The following is a 24196-nucleotide window of genomic DNA, read 5'->3' on the forward strand; positions in this document are numbered from 1 at the left end:
AGTTGAACAGGCTGCCATCGGTGTGGTATCGGATATAGACACCGTCCTCGTCCTTAAGGTCTACTGTAGCCCTTTGGAGCATCATTCTGAAGAAGATCATAAAGAGAGTTGGCACGAGGACGGAACCATGTTTTAAGCTGTTGCTTAGTGGGAAGGGTTCTGAGAGGTCATTGCTGGGTCTGACTTGGCCACGCTAGTCTTCATGTAGCTGGATGATCATGTTGAGGATGTTTGGAGGACATCCTACTCGTTCCATAATTTGCCACTGACCTTTTCTGCTCACAGTGTCGAATGCTTTGGTAAGGTTGACAAACATCATGTACAGTTCCTTGTTCTCTTCCCTACATTTTTCTTGGAGCTGTCTGAGAACAAATACCAAGTCGGTGCTGTTCCTGTTAGGTCTAAAGCCATACTGGCTCTCTGGGAGGAGTTCTTCTGCAATGGTGGGTATCAGTCTGTTCAGGAGCACTATTGCAAAGATTTTCCCTGTGACGGAAAGCAGAGTTATCCCTGATAATTGGAGCAGTCTGACTTTTCCCCCTTGTTCTTATACAGGGTGATGTCTGCGTCACGGAAGTCCTGAGGTAGTTTGCCTTGTTCCCAGCAGCAGACAAAGAACTTGTGGAGTTTGGTGTGTAGTGCTGGGCCCCCATGTTTCCAAATCTCAGGTGGGATTCCATCGACTCCTGCTGCCTTGCCACTTTTCAGCTGCTTAATGCCCTTGACAGTATTTTCTAGGGTAGGGGTCTCATCCAATTCTGTTTTCTGTGGGTGTTGTGAGATGCAATGGATTGTTGAGTCTTAGGCCATGCGGTTGGCACTGAAGAGAGTCTGGAAATGTTCCGACCATCGATTCAGGATGAACGCCTTGTCTGTGAAGAGCGTTTGACCATCTGCACTGTGCAAGGGTCTCTGGACCTGCTGCGAAACGCCGTACACCACCTTCAGGGCAGGGTCTGCGCAAAGCTAAGTTCTTTCTGCGAAGCTGGTCCACCATTCATTCTCAATCTCTCAAAACTTGGGCTGGAGGTTGCTGCATGCAAAGTGGAAGGCTGCTTTTTTATCAGGACAGGACGGCTGAGCAGTGGGTGGGTCTGTTCTTCGCCAGCAGTTTCTTCCACCTGTTTCGCCCTTTCCTATCGCTGCAGGGCTTGATGTTGATGTTGGTTGTAGACATGGGCGTACCCTTTGAGATTGCTCAGTGGAGTACAGTGTGTGCAGTACTGGCCCCACTCCTTACAGCTGGGGTTTGTCTGCCGTGCCCTAGCAAGCTGGGACAGTGACAATGAGGTCCCCAGGTCGTAGGTGTTATGTTGGGGTGTCCTTCTCATAGATGGATGGCCTGACAAGGCTAACGAGCTTCATCTGTCCGGGTTTGGAGTCAGTTGTCTTGCTCTTGGTTGTTGGCAGCCAACCTAACAAGTCCAGCCTGCCCATCCAGTTGTACCGCCGGACACTCAGTCGCGCCATGACGTAGCAAGCTTTGCGGAAACGGGGAAGACTGAGGTGTTGCTACGGACACAGTAATGTAGGAGAGGCCATTTGCAGTGACTTCCTGCCTGGTGAGCCAGACAGTGGGCATGTGGTGATTACTACACTGGAAAGGAGAGCCAATGTATTACGAATGCACTTTCCCTAGGTGAGCGGGACATCCAACCCAGACCCCTCAGTTTCAATAACTTAGCCTTTATGAAGCTACCAGTCTAGCACCATTTCAAAACTGTAACTTTTTTTTCAGTTGTTGTTGTCGTTCACTTATCATAGCTAACATACAAGGCTTAAAGAAAATTTAATTCTTCCATGATTTCTCCTCAAGAAGTTAAGACGAAATGAGTTGATCTTTTGTACTTTAAAAATGTCAGGGTTTTCTCTAACTACTGGTACCTTATGTTTTCTCAGTGCTGTAACAGGAATTTGTTCTGTCTTCACACACACATCATTTGAAACTGCTTGTCCCATACGGGGTCGCGGGGAGCCGGAGCCTAACCCGGCAACACAGAGCGAAAGGCTGGAGAGGGGAGGGGACATACCCAGGACAGGATGCTAGTCCGTCACAAGGCACCCCAAGTGGGACTCAGACTCCAGAGCCACCAGAGAGCAGGACCCGGTCCAACCCACTGTGCCACCGCGCCCCCCTGTTCCGTCTTCAGGAAATCAAAATGATTGACTTTGAAAGATGTTAAGGGCCTAGGATGATAGCGGTTTTTTTGCTAAATAATCATGACTGCCACTACTCTGAGCAAAAATGCTAGGGACTTCTCATTATTATAACAGAGAATTTTCTCATCTGGTTTAGTTTTAAGGTTGAAACTGACCCAGCGTGAAATGGAACTGATGGGAAATACAAAAGTGATCCCTACAGGTGATGTGTTCCAAGTTTGTGAAGACAAATAGGTGCAAAAGAGATGCATTTTTTTCAGATCCTTCATGAATACTGATAGGGGTTCAACACTTCTGAGGGAGAGAAGGAACTCATTCCATCACACTGGAACCAAAACTGAGAACCTTTGAGCTTTTATTTTAGACATCTTGTGCATGGGACCACCATGCACCCAGAGGTGGAGGTGTGTAGTGCTCTTGCTGGGCGCTTGCTTGCTGTGCTGTTGTACCACCTGGATCACCTGAAAAGGCTTTATGCTGGAGGACAGAAGACTAGACAAGAGGGAGTTGCAGCAGAAGCATGTGGAATATTACCTTGGTCTAGACCAGGAACTTCGTATAGAGTGTGGTGTGAAATATGGGCAGGTCTGGCGAATATTTTGTGTATACCGTGAATCTTTTTTGGTTCTGGCTCCAATTTGGTGGAATGACCTCCCCTCTCACTCAGAACTGCGAATCTCTCTACATTCAAGAAACATCTCAAAACACCTTTTTCGGACCTACTTTTCCACTGATCTTTCAAGAGCATGACAAATGTATAAATGTTTAATCATTTTCTGATTCCAAATTGAGTAATTATGCATAAAACTCGTGTGATGTATACTTCTTCCTATAGTGATCTGTGACAAATTAACTGTACTTTAGAATCACATGTCTGCATCCAAGTCTCTCCTTCTGTTGATGTAATGCACTATTTTTCTCTGAGATGTACATCGCTTTGGAGAAAAGCATCTGCTAATGAATAAATGTACAACCCCAATTCCAAAAAAGTTGGGACAGTATGAAAATGCTAATAAAAACAAAAAGGAGTGATTTCTAAATTTACTTTGACTTGTATTCAAGCAAAGACAGTTATAAAGACAAGGTATTTTAATGTTTTACCTAATTAGTTATATTGTTTTTTGAAGATATATATTTATTCTGAAATTGTCTGCAACACGTTCCAAAAAAGTTAGGACAGTTGAGTGTTTACCACTGTGTAACATCACAGTGTCTTTTAATAACACTTAAGTGTTTGGGTACTGAAGACACCAGTTGGTTAAGTTTAGCAAGAGGAATTTTCCCCCATTCATCCATTATACAGCTCTTGAGCTGTGCAGTTGTACAGGGCCTTTGCTGTATTTTGCACTTCATAATATGCCACACATTCTCAATTGGAGACAGGTGAGGACTTACAGGCAGGCCAATGTATTACCTGAACTCCCTGCTTACACAGCCATCCACTTGTAGTCCGGGCAGAATATGGTTTGGCGTCGTCCTGCTGGAAAATGCAGGGATGTCCCTGGAAAAGATGGCATCTGGATGGCAGCATATCCTGCTCCAAAATTTATACATATTTTTCTACATTAATGGTGCTCTCACAGACGTGTATGTTATCTATGCCATGGGCACCAACACAACTCCACACCATGACAGATGCTGAATTTTGGACTTGATGCTGATTACTGCTTGGATGGTCCCTTTCCTCTTTGGCCCGGAGAACACAACGGCTGTTTTTCAATTTAGTTTATTTTTACAGAGCGCTCTTCTCACGCAGTGACACAGAGCGCTTGAACACAGGCATCGGGCAAAGAAACAAATACATCAGACAAGGAAACAAAGAAGACAGTTGACTACAGACTGGTGTAGTTGACTACAGATGTTTTGAGACTGGATGCAGTCCCCTAAAAATATGAAATATAGTTTCCAAAAACTATTTGAAATGTTGACTCATTGGACCACAAAGCGTGATTCCACTGTGCTACTGTCCATCTCAGATGAAACCGAGCCCAGAGAAGTCAGCGGTGATTCTGGACCGTATTGATGTAGGGTTTGTGCTTTGACGTGCCATGTGCGTGATTTACAGTCCTTCAGACGTCACTGTTTTAAAAACTTTCATGTGTCTGTAATGGATATCATGACATGGGCTCGGGAATACTGCAGTAAACCTTTGTCAGTCACCACCATTTGCCGCTGCATCCACAGATGCATGTTCAGCCTTACAGACACATGACCATTTTTAAAACAATGAAGTCTGAAGGATCGGAAATCATGCACATTTGGAAAGTGGTTTTTGGCCTTGCTCTTTACGCACCAAGGTTTGACCAGATTCCTTGAATATTTTAATTACATTGTGCACTGTAAAGGGTGAAATGCCCAAAATCCTACCAATGTGTCTTTGGGGAAAGTTTTTCTCAAAGTACTGGATTATTTGCTGACGCATCTGTTTTTTAGATTGTTGAGCTTTGACCCATCTTAGGTCTTGAAGGACTAGGCCTTTTTTGGAGGCTGCTTTATGTACTCTAACACAATTGCCTCACCTGTTTAACATCACCTTGTTATTTCAATTTGCCACATTGTTATTAGTCCTAAACTACCCCATCCCAACTTTTTTGGATCATGTTGCAGACATCAGTTTCAGAATAAACATATATCTTCAAAAAACAATGCAGTTGATTAAGTAAAACATGAACTACCTTGTCTTTATATTGTTTTTTGAATCCAAGTCAAAGTAAATTTACAAATCACTCCTTTCTGTTTTTATTAGCATTTTCCATACTGTCCCAACTTTTTTTGGAATTGGGGTTATAAATGTTGTAAATTAATATTGTACAGGATGAATTCGCAGGACCAGGTTATGGCCTCAGTGTGCTGGGAAAAGTAGAGACTTGAGTCAATTTTTACTCTGAGGCTCTTGAACAATGAAGTGGATGAAATGAGCAAACTGCCTGCTTTGACAGTTTCTGACAGATATGGGGATGTGATTTGAGGAGGAATCATCCCTAAATGTTCTTCCGAGACCAGAGCTGCTCAATTTTACTGTTATTTCTGTGTCCACAGCTGATGGTTAACAGGTTATGTGAATCAGCCTTAGTGACTCAACCAATTCCTTGGCACGGTTAAATGTCCTAGATAGCATTATTCGCATTTTGTTTATATGCTCATTTGTACACCATCAAAATGAAATGATTTTATTCATTTTTCTAAATTCTTCTTCTTCTATAGTATTTAAAGTGATTTTGATGCTTAATTACTGGGATTAGTAGTAAGGTCACCTCTTTACTGAAATGTGGTGTGATTGTGTAAGGTTAGACAACAGTTGGTTATGTTAGTTGTTGTTTTGGAGGTGGTGGCCACTGTTACCATTCAAGTGAAGCGAGGGGAAACAGTCAGAGCTCCTTCATGGTGTTCCCCTCATACGTTTGCCTGGTCTCAATATCTGTGCAGCACAATGCCCGTTTTTGGTGCACAGCTCTAGTTTGTGCTGTGCCAGGCCTCTTCAAACATGGTTGCAGATGCCAGCAAATGTTCACGCGATCACCCAGCCCAAAAGATATGGTGCCAGCTGAATGGCAACACCAGTTATGAGGTCTTCTCACACTGGCTGAGCTGTTCCAAACCTGGATTCTGAAGTCAAAGAATCTTTTCTTGTCTTTAGGTTCATACTTTTGATTTATGTATAGAGGAATGAGCTCCATCGGGGGCATGGTGGCGCAGTGGATTGGACCGGGTCCTGCTCTCCAGTGGGTCTGGGGTTCGAGTCCCACTTGGGGTGCCTTATGACGGACTGGCGTCCCGTCCTGGGTGTGTCCCCTCCCCCTTACGCCCTGAGTTGCCGGGTTAGGCTCCGGTTCCCCGTGACCCTGTATGGGACAAGTGGTTCTGAAAGTGTGTGTGTGTGTGTGTGTGTGTGTGTGTGTGGAATGAGCTCCCTGTCCCTCAGAACTGCTGAATCCCAGTCAGCATTCAGTAAGACTCTCAAAACCCAACTGTTATTAATCCACTTGTGTCCTGTTCTCCCAGCAGTTCCATAAATTTACATCACATCATCTGTTGCGGTCACATTGATATTTCATGTCAGACTCAATTCTATAAACAGGTACTTGTATTATGTGTACTGGTTAAAAAAGGGGTATTCAGCAGTTGTGTGTTTGTAAGTGAAGCACTTCATCTTTTGCAAAATGCACTTTTGCTCCCTTTTAGTTGGAGAAAATTATCTAATAAATGAAAAAAAGTAAATGTAGAGTTGTAAGCTGAATGTCAGGCTGGCAGGAATCAAAGGTTTCCTGTTGTTGATTTTAAAAGTTGGTAGGAACAGCCACAGGCTGTTAGTGAGTAATAATAATTTGCACACCCATGAGCAGGATTCAGCAACCTCTTGTATGGAGTGGTGTTGTAGGGAAACCTATGGCGACACATAGAAGTGCACCAGGAAATTCTGTCTTGGACCAGCAGGCTTAGATGCCCTTGACTAGATTGAATTCGTTTAATCTACATCGTTCCTGATAAGTACCAGATTGAATGTAAGCGATTCTGTGCATAGACCTGGGATTGCTTTATAGTGTCTCTGATCATGTGACTGTTTACGAGTAGTTTCCTTTGTACAAGACTGAGCCTCCCCTGCCTCCATGACTCTTTCTCTTTGAAATTCAGCTGAATTAAGTAAAACAAGTTGGCTGAATTGATTAGAAAGCAAAGGAAAATGTCAAGGCACCTCCAAGCGTATAGCATAATAGAAAATTTGCATCTAATAGTGGCATCAGCGTTGGGGATTCTCTCAGTTTGGCGTGGAGCACCCGATACATTTTCTGAGTTGCGTGACTTTTTCTGTCTGTAGGAAAGAGGTCAGGTTGAGCTTTAAGTGCTGGGGGTGGTGGGACCGTTTCAGCTCTGCTCAAGTCTCTCACTTCAGTGTAGTTGGCACAACTGAAGTAGTCATCACACAATGAGTTTCACTCCACTTTGGCTGTTTCCATGGCACCTCTGTGGCTTAGATACCCAGCTGTTTAATGTGTTTTTGTTGTACTGCAGGAAAGCATGTTTGGTTGTTTTACAGTAAATTGATGGAGAGCCTTTCAAAAATAGAAGTACTTCTACTATCAGCAGCTGACTGGCATAAAACTTAGTCATGTGAATCTACATAGATGGTTGGATAGATTATAAATTGTATTGATCCCATAGCTTTAACGAGGCTACAGCAGCATACAAAGAACAAGCAGTGGCATTTCTGTACTATTTCTCATTTTGAAAGTGCTGATAAACTAGTGTAGGGCTGTGTATCTGTGTGTTACACTCTGGTGTGTTGATAGTATGATTTCAGTTAATACTTAACGTATGTAGCCCCCCCCCAACTCAATTCAGTTATTTTTTTCTTGGAATTATCATGGCATACCTCTGTACTTCTGAGAATTCCTTTGCATGGGGGGTGAATTGGTGGGGTCTATGTAAATGTAAACTTGGGATGCATCTACCATAGCTTATGAATCTGAGGTGTATGACTCTGACTAGGGTGCTGAGAGGCCCAGTTAGCGTATTGTACAGCTATACTGTTCTTGTGAGATTAGAACTCTCATGCATCACACTTAGCAACCATAGCCCTTATTTCTAATTTTCCTTTCCCAGAGAACACATTGCAAACAAACATGAATAAATATTACACCACAAGTATTAAATACAAAAACAAAATAAGTATTTAATACTGAACCAGGTGGTTCACACCTTTAACATGTTCTGGTAACCTCAAAGAAAATAACGTAATACCCAGAGTTTTTGTAACTCAGTTTATGGTACCATAACGTTGGTGTGCTTGGGTCCTCTGGCATGCTGTGGCGAGTCTCGGGCACCTCTACTGCAAGAGCTTGGGTCGCACCTAAGAAAACTGTGTGCAATGTGTCTTTCAGACACACCTGTAATTTCTTCTCCTCCAAGCTAGTATGGGTGGTAGGTAACTAATCACAGTACCACATGGTTCTGTTGCTTACGTAGTTTAGTAAAATTTCCAAGTGAAGACACCAAACACGGCTCACTCTCCTTTTTTTCCAGAGTAACACACTAATTATTATTATTATTATTATTTTTATTTTTTATAGAGCGCTCTTCTCACGTAGTGACACAGAGCGCTTAACACAGGCATACAGCAAGAAAAGCAAGATTATAACACCTCCCATCTTTTAACTTGATGAACAACGATAGTTTTAACAAATTATGTGTACTCTCAACTAGCACTTCGTGACTCTCCGATTTTTTTTTTCTCCTCTGTCTCCCTTCTGGAACCCCCCCCCCCCCCCCGAAAGTTAGAATCACCTCTCCGAGTAGCACTGATTGGCTAAGAACAAATTGACACTTGGCTACGCAATAAACAACAGGGAAAAAATAGAACCTAAAAGTTTAGAACTACACACACAAAAAAACATTCCAACATCTTACAAAACTATAACCCTCTCCATATTAATACAAAAACTATTACATACAAATAATAATTTAACCAACCAAACACACAGCAAAACAACATGTGAACAAAGGTAGCGGGAGGCTACACATATGTAGGAGCAAAGAATGTAAGAAAATGGCCAGGATAAATATGAGAGGGGGGCACACTGAAAACTTTAAATAGTTTCTATGCCCATCTCTATAGCTGTACTTAAAGTCCAACTCTGTGTTTAACATCCCCAAGCATTTGATGTTCATTTTGACACCCAAACTGGAATATAGCTCTAGTGTTGAAGTTTCCCACCGAGGGCCTGTTACTGTGTTTCAGGTGTCTTTGTGTAGCCCTGGCTCGTTCTTGCAGCTTAATTTTGGGTCTTTTCTGGCATTGCTCCATTACCTGGAAAAACAACCTGCCTCACTCTGTCGCTGCATTTTTAGCTCTCAAGAGCAGCCATTGCCCTCCCTCTCTCTGCTCTCGTCCAAACCAAGAAAATCTCAAGAGGCAGCTGCTTTAAGTAAAGCCTTTTATTTTGGGCTCAGCTGTAATCAACTCATGAGATATGGCATCTTTTGTTCCTCATTCTTGTCTCAGCTTATGTGCAGGGGGGAGGAAAAAACAGTCTAAAATTTCACAAGCTCTAACTCTACACCCACACATTGCTGTTTACCCACAATACTTTGTTTTGGTTTCGGTACCTCAGTGCTACTTGGAAGTGCCGTTCAACCATGCTGTCAATTGTTGCCTCCTCTGCTGTTGGTCACCTGGCTATGGTGCCATGTTTGGTGCTGCAGGCTTTTCAGTCAAAGGGACCAGAACAGAGTTGGGCATCTTTCGCCAAATATTTGTTCACTTTCTGTTAACTACAGAAATGTCATGTGACACTATTTATGCAAAAGAGGATATGCACTAAGTCACAGAGGAAGCTGTAGGTGCTCATGCAGCATTGCTGCTGCGTGGTGCTACATTAGGCCTCCTGCCGGTAAAGTTGCCACAAGTTTTTTTGAGGAAACACGGCCTTTGAGTGTTCCTGCACATGAAAGCCTAATATTCTCAGTTTCTAAGAGCCCAACTGGCTTTATTTTCATGAGAATTCTCTAGAAATCAGTAGGTGCTTTGGGAATTATTTAAGAGATGTATTTAGGTGCTCGTGAGAGGGGTAATTTAAGGGGAGACTTGTCTTATTCTGTCACCTTTTTATTATATCCGAACAAATGAACACTAAACAAATCTATTTTTTGGAAGCTCCCACGATCTTTCATTACAAAGGTCATTGAGAATCATCACACACACATTTTCAGAACTGCAGGGAGCCAGAGCCTAACCTGGCAACACAGGGCATAAGGCTGGAGGGGGAGGGGACACACACAGGACAGGATGCCAGCCTGTCGCAAGGCACCCCAAGCGGGACTTGAACCCCAGACCCACCGGAGAACAGGACCCGGTCCAACCCACTGCACCACTGCGCCCCCTGCTGAGAATCATCAGAGTTGTGCAAAACAGAATGAAGATCAACAGTAAATGATGGAAAATGTGTTGGCTTTGGTTAATGATTGAATGTTTCATACTGTATCTCAGAGATATGTGAAACTTATATATTCCAATTCCATTTATTTCAGTAAGTTTCAACAAAGAATCTGCTTTCACTGAACTGTGAATTCTGCACAAATAGTATATATATTCCTTTGTGACAAGTGAGTGGAGGACCCTACATGGGACCTGGAGAGATCTGGATTCATCATTCCATCTAATTCATAACTGCCACATAGAAGCATAAGTGAATTCATAAACTGCAAATTGCCTCAGTCTTCATGCAACTGGCTCTCTGTAGAGCTTATTATTCTTGAGGGCAAAAGGGGAAAAAAAAAATGTCTTCTGCTGTGTTCCAGGGTGAGAAGAATGCCGGCTTCGATGTGCTGTACCACAACATGAAGCATGGACAGCTGGCCACCAAGGAGCTGGCAGAGTTTGTTCGGGAGAGGTGAGGAGGTGCAGAAGGGAGATGCAATGTTGCTTGTAGTGACAGACTCTGTGTGGGAGAAGTGGCTGAAGGTGGAGGTCTGAAAGGACAGGCTTTGGGTGCTAATGGGATCTGAATGATGTCAGTTGAAGGGAAGCCTGCTGTTTGCAGGTATACCTTAATGACTGCTTGTTCTCTACATCCTTGTCATGCAGTTTAGTTTGTGATTTAATACCATTTGTTGTAGACCAGACATTATAGACTGAGGCACAACAAGTGAGCAAAACCTGGAATTTGTATTTCAGTGCAAAGACACAATGTAAAAATTGCTATTGAGCAAAGTTCTTTTGCAGATATGTATTTCAGTTTTAATGGAAAAAAGAATCATTGTTTAACCAAGGGTTTGTATAGTGGAAAAGTCTTCTACGCTGAGGGAGTATTTCTTTTTTGTAGCCTTTCTTTTTGCCTTTATGTTGAGTATTGAATAAATTGTTTCCTATAGAACACCTAAATGTGTTTTGCTGGTATTTTGAAATGCATAAAATCTGATTGCAAACCATATATGGAAAAAATTATACTAAAAACAGGGGTCCTGCAACTTAGGTCATATTGTCACGCCCCCATTGGCGAGTCCGGCAGCGACACCAGGCGCTACATAGGCTACTCGCCAAATAAAAGGCTGCCCCGGAAGCTCCCCTATCGCGGAACCTCTGCAAGGAGCAACCACCGTCCTTCACTGAGAGGGTGTTCCCTTGCTTTGCGATTGTTTTCGGATTTCCTGACCTGTGCCTGTTTCCCCGATGACGAGGTTGTGTTTCCCCTGGTATGATGTTCATCCATCGCCTGACCTTTCACCTGTTCCTTGAGTCCGCTTCTGCCTGACCCCGGATACATTAAAACCCGGAACCTGAGCTCTGCACCTGTGTCTGATCTGTTCCTGCCTACACACCGGCATGACACATATTTTCATAGTGGTCTGTAGTAATAGAAGTAGTAGTAGTAGAAGTAATATTTGGGCATCATTTTTTCTTTTTCATGTCACATTTCCCACCCTCCCAAACTCCCAACTGTTGTTGCATTTTAGCCCACACTGGTGCAGGAAGTTAAGCCACAAAGAGACAAATTGTACAGTGTATAGGTGTACCTGCAAATGGATCCCTATTCCAGCACGAAGGGATTGACTTGGAATGCCTGTTATCTCCAACCAAGGCACTGCAGGTACATGTACTGCAGGGCACCAGTCTCAGTCCCATTCCAAATCAGATTTCAAGTGGAATTGCCTGCCTTTTGTAGCCTGCAAAGGTTCATGGTTTCATTTACTATTTGCAGAGTGTAGTTCTGGCATTTCTGCAAACCCTATGTATATTTAATTTTCTGTGAATACATTTTTGTAGAGTGGATTACATGCATTTTTTTTGTGGAAAAATTCCTGTTTTTTTTTTTGCTTTACATTTATCCATTTAGCTGATTTTCTTGTCCAAAACAACTTACACTGTTAAGGTTACAATTATTTACCCACTTAGACAGCTGGGTAATTTTACTGGAGCAATTTAGGGTCAGTGCTTTGCTCAAGGGTACTGCAGCCTTCAGATCCAGAGGCAATACCTCTAACCACCATGTTACCAGCTGCCACCTTTAATGACATCTGCTTTGGATTTTTTCTTGGGATGTGATGGAGCTGATCAAAAGCCGCATCCAACAAATGCTGATTTAATACATCTTTGCGGATGCAGTTTTTAAAATTAAAATGGAAAGTATCATTTTTACTAATCTGCATGCACCTTAAAAGTTCAAAAGAAGTATTTATTTGGTTTCAACTTTATACGCTGAAGTAATTTTCCTTTTCAGCAATTCATGAAAACATTGGTATAAGCTCAAATTAAATATTTGTAAGAACATAGGCATTCATTTATGTCAGTATGAGTATTTCCTCTTAAACACTCGCTTACGTTACACCAAAGACCACAATGATATGGTATGCAAAGTCTTTCAAAGTAGGCCGAATGCATTTCACTACATAATCAATATGCGAATATATGTGCAGATTATTGAGTAGTGATTATACTGTAAAATAAGGCATAATGAGCTGTGTTGCTTCGATTACTCTTTCCCACATCAAATTCGTCTCAGCTGAAAAAGCATTCATAAAATTCAACGGATTTTGGATCTGCCCAAAACGTACAAAGTTCGAAATTTGAATTTGAATTTTGTCACATAATAGTTAGCACACGTGCATACTTTGAGAAATACATCATGAACATTGTAATTTTGCTTATGTTTTCCAATTTTTACATGTGAATTGTGAAAGCCTTCAGCTCATGATCTATCATCCTCCATGGAAGAAAAACAACCATGTGAATGATAGATTTATTAATTAAATGAAATAACCAAACCAAATGCTTACGGTTTAAACACATACGGTACAACTGCAACTGGAATCTCTGTGGTGATTTAAAAGTAGTGGTGCTGCTACTAGGAATGCAGCTTCGATATACCAAACACTGTTTCATTTGCAAATGGGACAGCTGTGCTAAAGAGTCTCATTATGTTAAAATGAACTCAGAGCTCCGTAATTGTTTGGTTCCAGGGCAGTATAGTGTGCCACGTAAACCACTTGTCGACTCAACAAAGATATTTTTGCATTCTTCAGGCATACAAACCATGAAGTGCAACATTTCGCTGAAGATTCATTTTCTGCATTCACACTTGGACTTCTTCTCTGTTAATCTTGGAGCTTTGAGCAATGAATATAGAGAAAGAGAGGTTTCACCAGGATATTGCAACAATAGAAAGAGGTATCAGGGCAACTGGAATCCATCCATGCTGGCTGACTATTGTTGGACATTGAAACGAGAAGCATTATATTTTGAGTACAAACGAAAATTAGGATCAAAACATTTTTAGCTCAGTTGAACTAATACAATGTGTCAGCATCATTATCTGCAGTGCTGTGAAAAAGTATTTGCCCCCGTCCTGATTTTATATATTTTTTTTTTTTTGCATATTTGTCACAGTTAAATGATTGACATCATCAAACAAATTTTAATATTACACAAAGATAACCCGAGTAAATACAAAATGCAGTTTTTAAATGATGATCTCATTTATTAAGGGAGAAAAGCTGTCCAAACCTACCTCGATTTAAGTCCAGACTTTGACTAGGACACTCCAAAACCTTAATTTTATTGTTTTTTTGAGCCAGTCAGAGGTGGACTTGCTGGTGTGTTTCGGATCATTGTCCTGCTGCATAACCCAAGTGCGCTTGAGCTTGAGGTCACGACCTGATGGCTGGACATTCTCCTTCAGGATTTTCTGGTAGAGTGCAGAATTCATGGTTCCATCAATTATGGCAAGTCGTCCAGGTCCTGAAGCTGCAAAACAGCCCCAGAGCATCACACTACCACCACCATGTTTGACTGTTGGTATAATGTTCTTTTTATGAAATGCTGTGTTAGTTTTATGCCAAATGTAACGGGACGCACACCTTCCAAAAGTTTCAACTTTTGTCTCATCAGTCCACAGAATATTTGCCTAAAAGTCTTGGGGATAATCAAGATGTTTTTTGGTAAATGTGAAACGAACCTTTGTGTTCTTTTTGGTCAGTGGCTTTTGCCTTGGAACTCTCCTGTGGATGCCATTTTGCCCAGTTTCTTTCTTATTGTTGAATCATGAACACTGACCTTAACTGAGGCAAGTGAGGCCTGTAGTTCTTTAGATGTTGTTCTGGGTTCTTTTATGAGCTCCCGGATGAGTCGTCGTTGCGCTCTTGGAGTAATTTTGGTAGGCCGGCCACTCCTGGGGCAGTTCACCACTGTTCCAAGTTTTCTCCATTTGTGGATAATGGCTCTCACCATGGTTCGCTGGAGTCCCAAAGCCTTAGAAATGGCTTTGTAACCCTTTCTAGACTAATACATGTCAATTGCTTTGTTTCTCATCTGTTCTTGAATTTCTTTAGATCGCTGCATAATGTATTGCTTTTTGAGATGTGCTTCACTTTGTCAGACAGGTTCTGTTTAAGTGATTTCTTGATTCAACAGGTCTGGCAGTAATCAGGCCTGGGTGTGGCAAGTGAAATTTAACACAGCTTTCCAAGAAATGTGGTTAATCACAGTTCATTCATTATTTAACAGGGGGGTGGAATTACTTTTTCACATGGGGCCAGGTAGGTTTGGACAGCTTTTTTCCCTTAATAAATGAAATCATTTAAAAACTGCATTTTGTATTTACTCGGGTTATCTTTGTGTAATATTAAAATTTGTTTGATGATCTCAATCATTTAACTGTGACAAATATGCAAAAAAATAAAAAAAAAATCAGGGAGGGGGCAAATACTTTTTCACTGCACTGTAACTATACATGCTAAATACAATCAAAGTTAATTTCATGTTTCTTCAAAGTTCTGTGTGATACAATCAATCTAAAACTATATTTGTGCTCAGCTTGAAGCTCTCTGTCATAATCACCAAATGTTTTTTAGGAAGCCAAATTTTTGGAAGAAATGTATTGTCCATTGTGTAATTAGGGTAAATGTACGCCAGATAAGAACACATGTAAAAATTGATCAGAGTGCTGTACATTTCACTTAATCAGTGGTAGTATGTGAGTAGACAGTATAAACGCATGAAGTATTTCAGAATCCTCCAAGTTACTATTTGTTAGCAGTAACGAGATGCACATGTTTAGAAACTGGTACTAACTTCCAAAATTCTTCCAGTTAATATTTTTGTGTGTAAGGAAAGCCTGGAAGAATGTGTGCAGATGGAAGATGAGTATCTTTTGGCTAAGAATGTGCCAGTATGTCGATGTGGTATGGAAGCAGACCCTGATGGTGGTGAAAACTTACTCAGGATTACTTCTTTATATGAATGCACTAGCTATAGACAGTTTCTAGTGACATTAAAATTGGTGTTTCAGTAGTTCAGCAGTTTTGAATTTATTCTGTCTTTGGAATCATTTGTGTAAAGGCGGTTTTCTGCCGTCAGCTCTGGTGTAGCACCAGATGAAGGCAAGTAGGTGGAGTGTGAAGTGGGGGAGATGTGAGGGAGGATAGCTCCGCTGCAGTTATCTAACACTGAAAGATTGTATGCAATCAGTTGGCAGTAGTTTTGAACAAAAAAAAAACTTTTTTTGTATTTTTTCACTAATTATAACATGCTCTTTGTCAGTATTTTGTATATGACCCAAAGGTATTAAGGCTCCGTCTCATTTTCTGTAACAAAAGACATCTGAGCTATTGTTTTAGTTCTGTTATGGAATTTTGCATTGTTTCTCTTCTTGTGTTTGTCATTTTTGTGTATTTCTGTTACCATACCATGGTGTGATGAAATTACTAGATGTACTGAAAGAGAAGGATTTTGTTCTGTAACTTCATATAAAAATTCAAACTGACATCTGATTAAAGAAATTAAACTAGAAATTATTGAGTGCACCTATTTTAAAATAATGGGGAAACATCTGCACTGTAGTTTTAAAAAGCTGACATACTCACTTGCTGTCGATTATGGCTTCTTTAGAAGAGTCGCAGTGGTCGGTAGTATGCATCATGAATGGGGCACCACTCCATCCATGGCAGGGAAAACACACAATTAGAATCACTTGCACAGTCACACTTTGTTAGCCTTTCATTTACTAATCCACTTGAAACTTTGAACTGTGGAAGGAAATTGGGGGACCCAGAGGAAACCCATACAAATGGCAACAGACAGAATAAAACAGTGCATAAAATACACACACATACACACGCACACTGGCTGAAACTGCTTGTCCCGAGTGGGGTTGCAGCGAACCGGAGCCTAACCCAACAACACAGGGTATAAGGCTGGAGGGGGAGGGGACACATTCAAGACAGGACCCCAGTCCGTTGCAAGGCACCCCAAGCAGGACTTGAGCCCCAGGCCTGCCAGAGAGCATGTCCCCTGAGCATAAAATAGCAAGTGTGCTTTTGTATCAAATGCATGGGGACCTTTTCAATCACAGCCACTAACATTCTTTTAAAATGCATGTTATTCTTTCATTATAGTTATGAGATTGACAGTAGTCTGTTACCAAAAGGTTGCGTACTACTTTTTTATTTTTTACTTTTTAGATCAATTCGTTTATTGACATTCATATGCTGTTTTAATACTTTAATGCTAGTATTTCCATTATTTTTTTCAATCCACTCTTTACGAATGTTCTGTATACAGGCAGTCCCCGGGTTATGAATGTCCGACTTACATACAACTCGTAGTTATGAACCACCCCCCCATAAAGTCTATTATATTAAAAATTATATTATATATTGTAAAAAGTTATATGCAGTGGTTCATAATAACAAACAGGTGCTACTTTGCAACGTGCATTGCGCGTCAGTGGTTTGTTCGTGGACACGTGAATCCGAGGTAAGACACAGACTTTGTTCTTTTCAGTCAGACTGTCATGCCCACGACCTCGCCCTGGATGTCCGCATCTGCCCAAAATCAGAGCAGTGGAGTAAAAAGAAGCTGCACCTGCACACCCTGGTTGCAGAATCTCATTTGAGAAACCCATCTCTCTAGCGCTCTCGAGTGAACCCACAACACCCTACCCATCCTTCCAAGTCCCTCTTTCTCCTCAATCCCTAGTTTCCGCTCCTGACATCCACGGCGCCCGACACTTGCATCGCCTCCTCAAATATGACATTAGATTCTTCTGAAGACCTACATTTGTGCATCACCTGACCCATGTCTGTCCCTGACCACGAATCTCACCTGCTCCCTTGTGTACCGACAATAAAGATCCCGCAGTTTGGTCCACACGCCTACCTCAGTCTCCTGTGCGCTCAGTATGACACGAACCATGTTACTGTTAACAGTGTCTCGTGTGTGTTAATGTATTTTGCCTTTTTTTTGTTTTGTTTTTACCCTTGTAACCATGGCACCAAAGCATAAATTTGATGCAAGTGATGGTGATGGATCAAAGAAAGGGAAAACAATCACAACTGAAACTAAATAATAAGCAATCAGAAAAAGGTGAAATGCCAACGAATATTGGAAAAGCGAACATTAAATTTTCTTTAATGTTTTTTATACCTACACACACACATTCTCTCTTTCTATTATAAATACACACACACACACACACACACACACACACACACACACACACATTGTCTTTCGCGCTCTCTCTATTATAAATACTGTAGTTACATTTGTTATTATTTTCAAGTTCAAATGGTTTTTATTGTCATTCCTCTATATTGCTTGTATACAGTGGAGCGAAATGTTGTTGTTTCTCCGGGGACCATAGTGCAACACAGAACAGTATGCAGAACTGCATAAAGTGCAAATACACAACAGTATGAGACGAGTGCAAGATAATAAATACACAGGACATGGGCTGTAAACTGTACGCAGTTTGTAGTGTATGGAGTCATGCTGGGTTAACTGTTTGACTTTGCCAGGTGAGCATTGGGAGGCAACAGGGTGTTGAGTAATCTGACTGCCTCAGGGAAGAAACTGTTGCAGAGTTTGTTGGTGGTGGCACGGATGCTTCTGCACCTTCTGCCAGATTGCAAGAGGTTGAAGAGTCCATGAGAGGGGTTGTCCGCAATACTGGTGGCTTTGTGGATGCAGCAGTTGTTGTATGAGGTGTCAATGGTAGGCAGAGAGACTCTGATGATCTTTTCAGCTGTCCTCACAATTCCCTGTAGGGTGTTGCGGTCGGAGGCTAGTATCTCCCATACCACACAGTGAGATGCTCTCTATCGTTCCTCTGTAGAAAGTGGTGAGGATGGGAAGGGAGAGTTTGGCTCTCTTCAGCCTCCATAGGAAGTGGAGGTGCGCTGGGCCTTCTAGGGTAGGCAGGTGGTGTTGAGAGTCCAGGAGAGGTCCTCCGTCATGTGCACACCAAAAAACTTGGAGCTTTTGACTCTCTCCACAGTTGTTCCATTGATGTGCAGTGGTGAGCGGTCTACTCGGGTCCTCCTGAAGTCGACAATCATCTCTTTAGTCTTATCAACATCATTAGTCTTATCATAAATCATATTGTGTTGTTATTTTAAAGATGTTTTAGTGTATCCGGATGTGTTTTTTTAATGTTTTTTATGCATAGAAAGGTAGGCTATATACTTTATACTATATACCAAGACAAACATTTGACAAACTGACGTTAGATACCCACCATACCTAACTGTTCGGACTTATGTGGAGAGCCGGCTTAAAGACGGATTTAGGAATGGAACTTGTTCGTAATCCGGGGATTGACTATAAATCCACCAAACATAGACACAAATACTTTTGGGCAGTGATCTTAAAACTACTCTTTATATTTTGTTTGTACAATATGATACATAATAAATGCTGATTCTGTAACTTCTAGAACTTGAGAACATGAAAATGTGACATGAGTGAGCAAAATAGATGCCTTCTTAAGCCAAATGCAATTTCAGCCTTGATATGAGTCAGAGTTGTGACTCTGGACCAGAGCTGTGTTTATTTTTCCATGTGATTGCTGTCTTTGTTGCTAAGAAACTGTCCTCAGAAGACTGCATTTGTTTATGACAGAGTGCTCATGTTAGGGCAAATTCTCAGTGTTATGAGGCTGTGGGAGAAAACTAGACTGAGTTGGATTTGGACCTATGCTGAAACAGTACAGTTGCTCTGAAGCAGCAGCATTACCCACTGCACCACCATGCTGCCCTTCTCAGAAGCACCTTATCCACAAATTAGACATAATGAATTGAATAACAAAAACCTGATGATAAATCCTGGTTAAAACTGTGCTTGTTAGTCTGGTAAGGAGGACTAACCTAATCAACAAAATTAATTATATGTTGCATTACATTTCAGTATTTCTTTCAACAGTCAATCAGCTACATGGAAGATATTAACAGATAGTGCCTGGTGTTTTTTAATAACTGCAACTGGCCATCAGATTTAAGTAAGATTTATCACTGCCACTGATATTTGCTGTCATTAGTCCATCAACTCCTCCCTGTCATCATTCACACTCTCATGTGAGGATGCAGCACCAGGTAAGATTCGCATTGACAGGACTCTGTGACACATCCATGTCACATGGGAGTCCAGTTTGTACTTTCTCAAAGAAGAAACAACAGATTGCCCCCAAAACTTAGTCAACACCGTACATTATGTTGAATTCTGCTTGGCAGAGTCCGTTTTGTGTCTCTTTTTTCCTAAATTCTGAAAAACCTATAACGATTTAAACTTTTTCTCTACATATCTAATAAATACATTAATTTACCTTAGTTTTGAGAAGTGGAAAGAGTAAAATATTAGTCTAGTGATAAACAATGCCTTGAATACTTGTGGGTGGGAATGAGTTGCAGTGACTACCAGAGTACACACTAACCTCCATGTGCTATTGTGAAGTCTGACAACGCCATTATAACCACAGTCCTTCCAGATGACTTAATAATTCAAGCTAAAAATGAGTAACGAATGATTTCTAAGAGCATTCACTTGTTTTGTTATTTAAAATTTAGACATATTTTAATATATATAGATATACAGTATATATATTATGTAGAATATGTAGGCAGTAAGTTGACATACACACATATGAATTCAGTCCCTCTTTTGGTCTTTTTTCCATTAAAGTTTGTTAGACTTAGAATATATTATGTAAACTTGCAGCACACACACACACACACACACACACATTTTCAGAGCCGCTTGTCCCATATGGGGTCACGGGGAACCGGAGCCTACCCGGCAACACAGGGCATAAGGCCGGAGGGGGAGGGGACACACCCAGGACGGGACGCCAGTCCGTCACAAGGTACCCCAAGCGGGACTCAAACCCCAGACCTACCGGACAGCAGGACTGTGGTCCAACCCACTGCGCCACCGCACCCCCCAAACTTGCAGCAATACCTGAAATTTAGTTTGATTATTTTCTTTCTTTGTGTATATTTATACTTAAGAGTAACTATTGACTCTGATCAAGACCAAATGCGGAATAGCAGTGGAAAAGTACACCCTGTGAATAAAAATGGATATTGTATTTTGCAGCACACACCTGATTGGATGAAAAATATGTTTTTGTGAGGCTGGTTAGGGTGTGTACACTGTTCCAGATGGAAACCCTAATTTAAAGATAAAGGTGAATAAAATGGAAATGATTTTGTTCTGCTTTAACAAATGAAGACTTGTCTGTTTTTTTTGTTGCTGGGAAATGTGAAAGGAGTGAGGAATGCTAGGTACTGTACTGATTCAATGTAATGCCAATGTTAATATAGCTCAGAAGTCATACTCTGGGGGGAGTTTCTGCATTCATTGAAATGATGATTGTCTTAGTTGAAGTCATGGGGAAGTTGACAGTAAAGGGAATCCTGGTTTATTCATAGGCCCCAAAATGTTTATACATATATACCATATAATTGTACCATGGTACTAATGTCACATTAGCTAACAGGGTTATTGTCATCTGTTGTATGGGTTTGAGTAGGATGGGATCATTCCCTGTAAGTAGCTTTTTTGTTTTTCTGGGTTGTTAGAAATCAGAAATTGGTCTTTCTTTTTTTCCCCCAAGGGCAGCCATTGAGGAAACCTATTCCAAATCCATGAGCAAACTGGCCAAGATGGCAAGCAATGGAAGTTCACTAGGGTGAGCGCAGGACATCTGTACTACTATTAACTGATGTCTCCTCCAGCTGTTTTGAATTTTGTTTATTGGCAAATGGAGCTATAGGAAGTGAAAGTTACTCCCTGGAATAAGAAACCAACTTTAAATGTGTTACAGATTCAAATGTTGTAAGGCCCACACCAGTAGAGTTTATTTACAGGATACGTATTGTTTTTTCTGGTACATGAGTACCAAAGTACTGGTAATACTTACATGAGTCTGGGAGTCATGGTTTTCATATTAAACATTCTTTTGTCATCCTCTGACACTGCCTCTATGGATGTGATTGCTCATCTGTGAACAGGAAAGAAGCAGTGGTTCATGTGAATGCTGCCCTGCTCCCTTGTACTTTTATTTATTTATTTATTATTTAAAATTAATTTACAGCCATTTAACCTCTTCTTGCAGGACTTTTGCACCTATGTGGGATCTTTTTCGTGTGTCTGCGGACAAGCTGGCCCTGTGCCACCTGGAGCTGATGAGGAAGATGAACGACCTCATCCGTGACATCAACAAGTATGGGGACGAGCAGGTCAAAGTCCACCGTAAGGTCAGGACTCTGCAGTTTTGTTTCATCATCCAAAATCGTGCACTGATTCCTATGTGTCCATGCTGGTGTCTCCACAAAGCTCTGTTCAACCTATTATTTATTTATTTATTTATTTATTTATTTATTTATTTATATTTTTATTTTCATAGTGCGCTCTTCTCATGCAGTGATACAGAGAGCTTTAACATAGGCATAAAGGAAGAAAAATTGATACAAACAAAGAAGACAGTCAACTAATGGCTACCATAATGAAGAACTTATTATAGAGCTATAAGTATACCTACTGGCCACTGAGGAAAGGAACAAAAACTCCCAACTGAAGGTTGAGGGAGAAAAAACCTCTGGGGTCACAGGCCAGTGGTTGCCCACCCCTCCTGGGCATTCTGGAAAGTAACAATTTGTAAGCCAGTGTGTAACAAGTAATAATGATAATGTTTGAAATGGCATCTTGGATCCCCAGCTCGGCATGGAACGTCTCGATCGTCACTGCAGATGGACATCATCCTCTGTCAGCACGGGATTTGTCTGTCACCACTGGCCGGCCTCCTCAGGTGTTATGTAGCAAGGTAGTGCTCAACGAGAAGATAGAACAGAGTTAGTAATTTGTTACTTAAGTAAATTTAATATGCATTTTTATAAAGGTGATAAAAAACAACCAAAGCAGGTTGAATTACATTACGAGGTGGAATGCCTGAGTGAACATGTAAGCCTTTAGTCGGGATTTGAAAACAGAAACAGACGGGGCATTTCTGACAGTAACTGGTAGACTATTCCACAGTTTAGGTGCTCTATAACTAAAGACACGACCTCCTACTGAGGTCTTATTGATCACAGGTACTTTAAGGTAACCTGCATCTAATGAACGGAGACATCGTCCTGGGATATAAAAATTAATGATCTCACAAAGGTAAGCCGGAGCAATGCCCTGTATTGCCTTATAGGTTAAAAGTAGGATTTTATAATCAACTCTATAAGCGACTGGGAGCCAATGCAAGGATTTAAGTACCGGTGTTATATGGTCAAACTTCCTAGTTCTAGTGACGATTCTCCCAGCAGCATTTTGTACCAACTGTAGCCTGGATACAGTCTAGTATAGACAACCCGACAATAAAGCATTACAGTAATCCAGCCTGCTGGAAACAAAAGCATGAACCAGTTTCTCAGAATCCCGTCTACAAAGGAATCGCCACATTTTAGCTATGCTTCTTAACTGAAGGAAGCATGATTTAGTCAAAGCATTTACATGCGATACAAATGACAGCTTTCCATCCCGCAGGACACCCAAATCCTTGACACAATCCGGACGTTTGAAGGTAATACCATTTGTTGTAAAGATTGGCGTGATTATATCGAGAGTTTTAGCATCACCACCCACCACAAGTATCTCTGTTTTACTGGCATTTAGAGATAAAAAATTATTACTCATCCATAATTTTATACTGGTAAAACAATTAGCTAATGACACCACATGTGATGGATCTTCAGGCTTGAACGATACATAAAGCTGTGTGCCATCGGCATACGAATGGAAATTCACATTGTGTTTGCAAATAATGTCACCCAGTGGTAACATATACAGTGAGAACAGTAATGGACCCAATACAGAGCCCTGTGGCACACCATACTGAACCGTAGTAGAGATGGAGGGGGTGCAGTCGTCAGATTTCAATACAAATTGTTCACGGTTAGCTAAATACGATTCAGACCACTTCAGAACGGTAGCTCTTAGTCCAACCAGGTTTCCATGTCTACTCAGTAGGTCTACTCAGTATGGTCTACAGTATCAAACGCAGCACTCAAGTCTAGTAACATAAGAATAGAGATCTGGCCAGCATCAGAAGAAATGAAAATATCATTAACAACACGTGTAAGTGCCGTTTCAGTCCTGTGACCAGTACGGAAGCCAGACTGATATTTTTCAAATATATTATGATGATTAAGATACGGGGGGCGCAGTGGTGCAGTAGGTTGGACCGGGTCCTGCTCTCTGGTGGGTCTGGGGTTCGAGTCCCGCTTGGGGTGCCTTGCAGCGGACTGGCGTCCCGTCCTGGATGTGTCCCCTCCCCCTTTGGCCTTACGCCCTGTGTTGCCGGGTGGGATCCGGTTCCCCGCGACCCAGTAGGGGACAAGCGGTTCAGAAAATGTGTGTGTGTGATTAAGATATTTTACAATTTGGGAAGCTATGATTTTTTCTAGAATTTTGGATAAAAACGGTAGATTGGAGATCAGTCTATAATTACATGGGTTATTACAGTCTAGATCTGATTTCCTTAGTAGGGGTCTAATAACAGCGATTTTAAGAGCTTTTGGAACACAGCCATTTAGTAACAACGTATTAACAATATTAACAATATGTTCTGCAAGTACGGAAACAGCAGCTTTCAGTAATTTAGTGGGGATTGGGTCTAAAGGACAGGTAGTACTTGGAACCTATTAGTTCCATTCAAACAAACTACTGGCATTCATTCCCTATTATTTTGTATACTTTGCACACTTATTTCACACTTACAATGTT

General features: G+C 41.3%; 1 protein-coding gene across 1 annotated transcript in view; it reads left to right on the top strand.

Moving 5' to 3' along the window:
* The window catches only part of fcho1 (FCH and mu domain containing endocytic adaptor 1), a 64146-nt gene that overhangs the window by 17391 nt on the left and 22559 nt on the right, over positions 1–24196 (top strand). Inside the window, exons 4-6 of the mRNA XM_018728157.2 lie at positions 10456–10547; positions 21039–21113; positions 21540–21681. Coding sequence (XP_018583673.1) covers positions 10456–10547; positions 21039–21113; positions 21540–21681 — 309 coding nt within the window. The remainder of the gene's footprint in view (positions 1–10455; positions 10548–21038; positions 21114–21539; positions 21682–24196) is intronic.

This window comes from Scleropages formosus, chromosome 9 (genome assembly GCF_900964775.1).
Source record: "Scleropages formosus chromosome 9, fSclFor1.1, whole genome shotgun sequence".
NCBI classification, from domain to species: Eukaryota; Metazoa; Chordata; class Actinopteri; order Osteoglossiformes; family Osteoglossidae; genus Scleropages; species Scleropages formosus.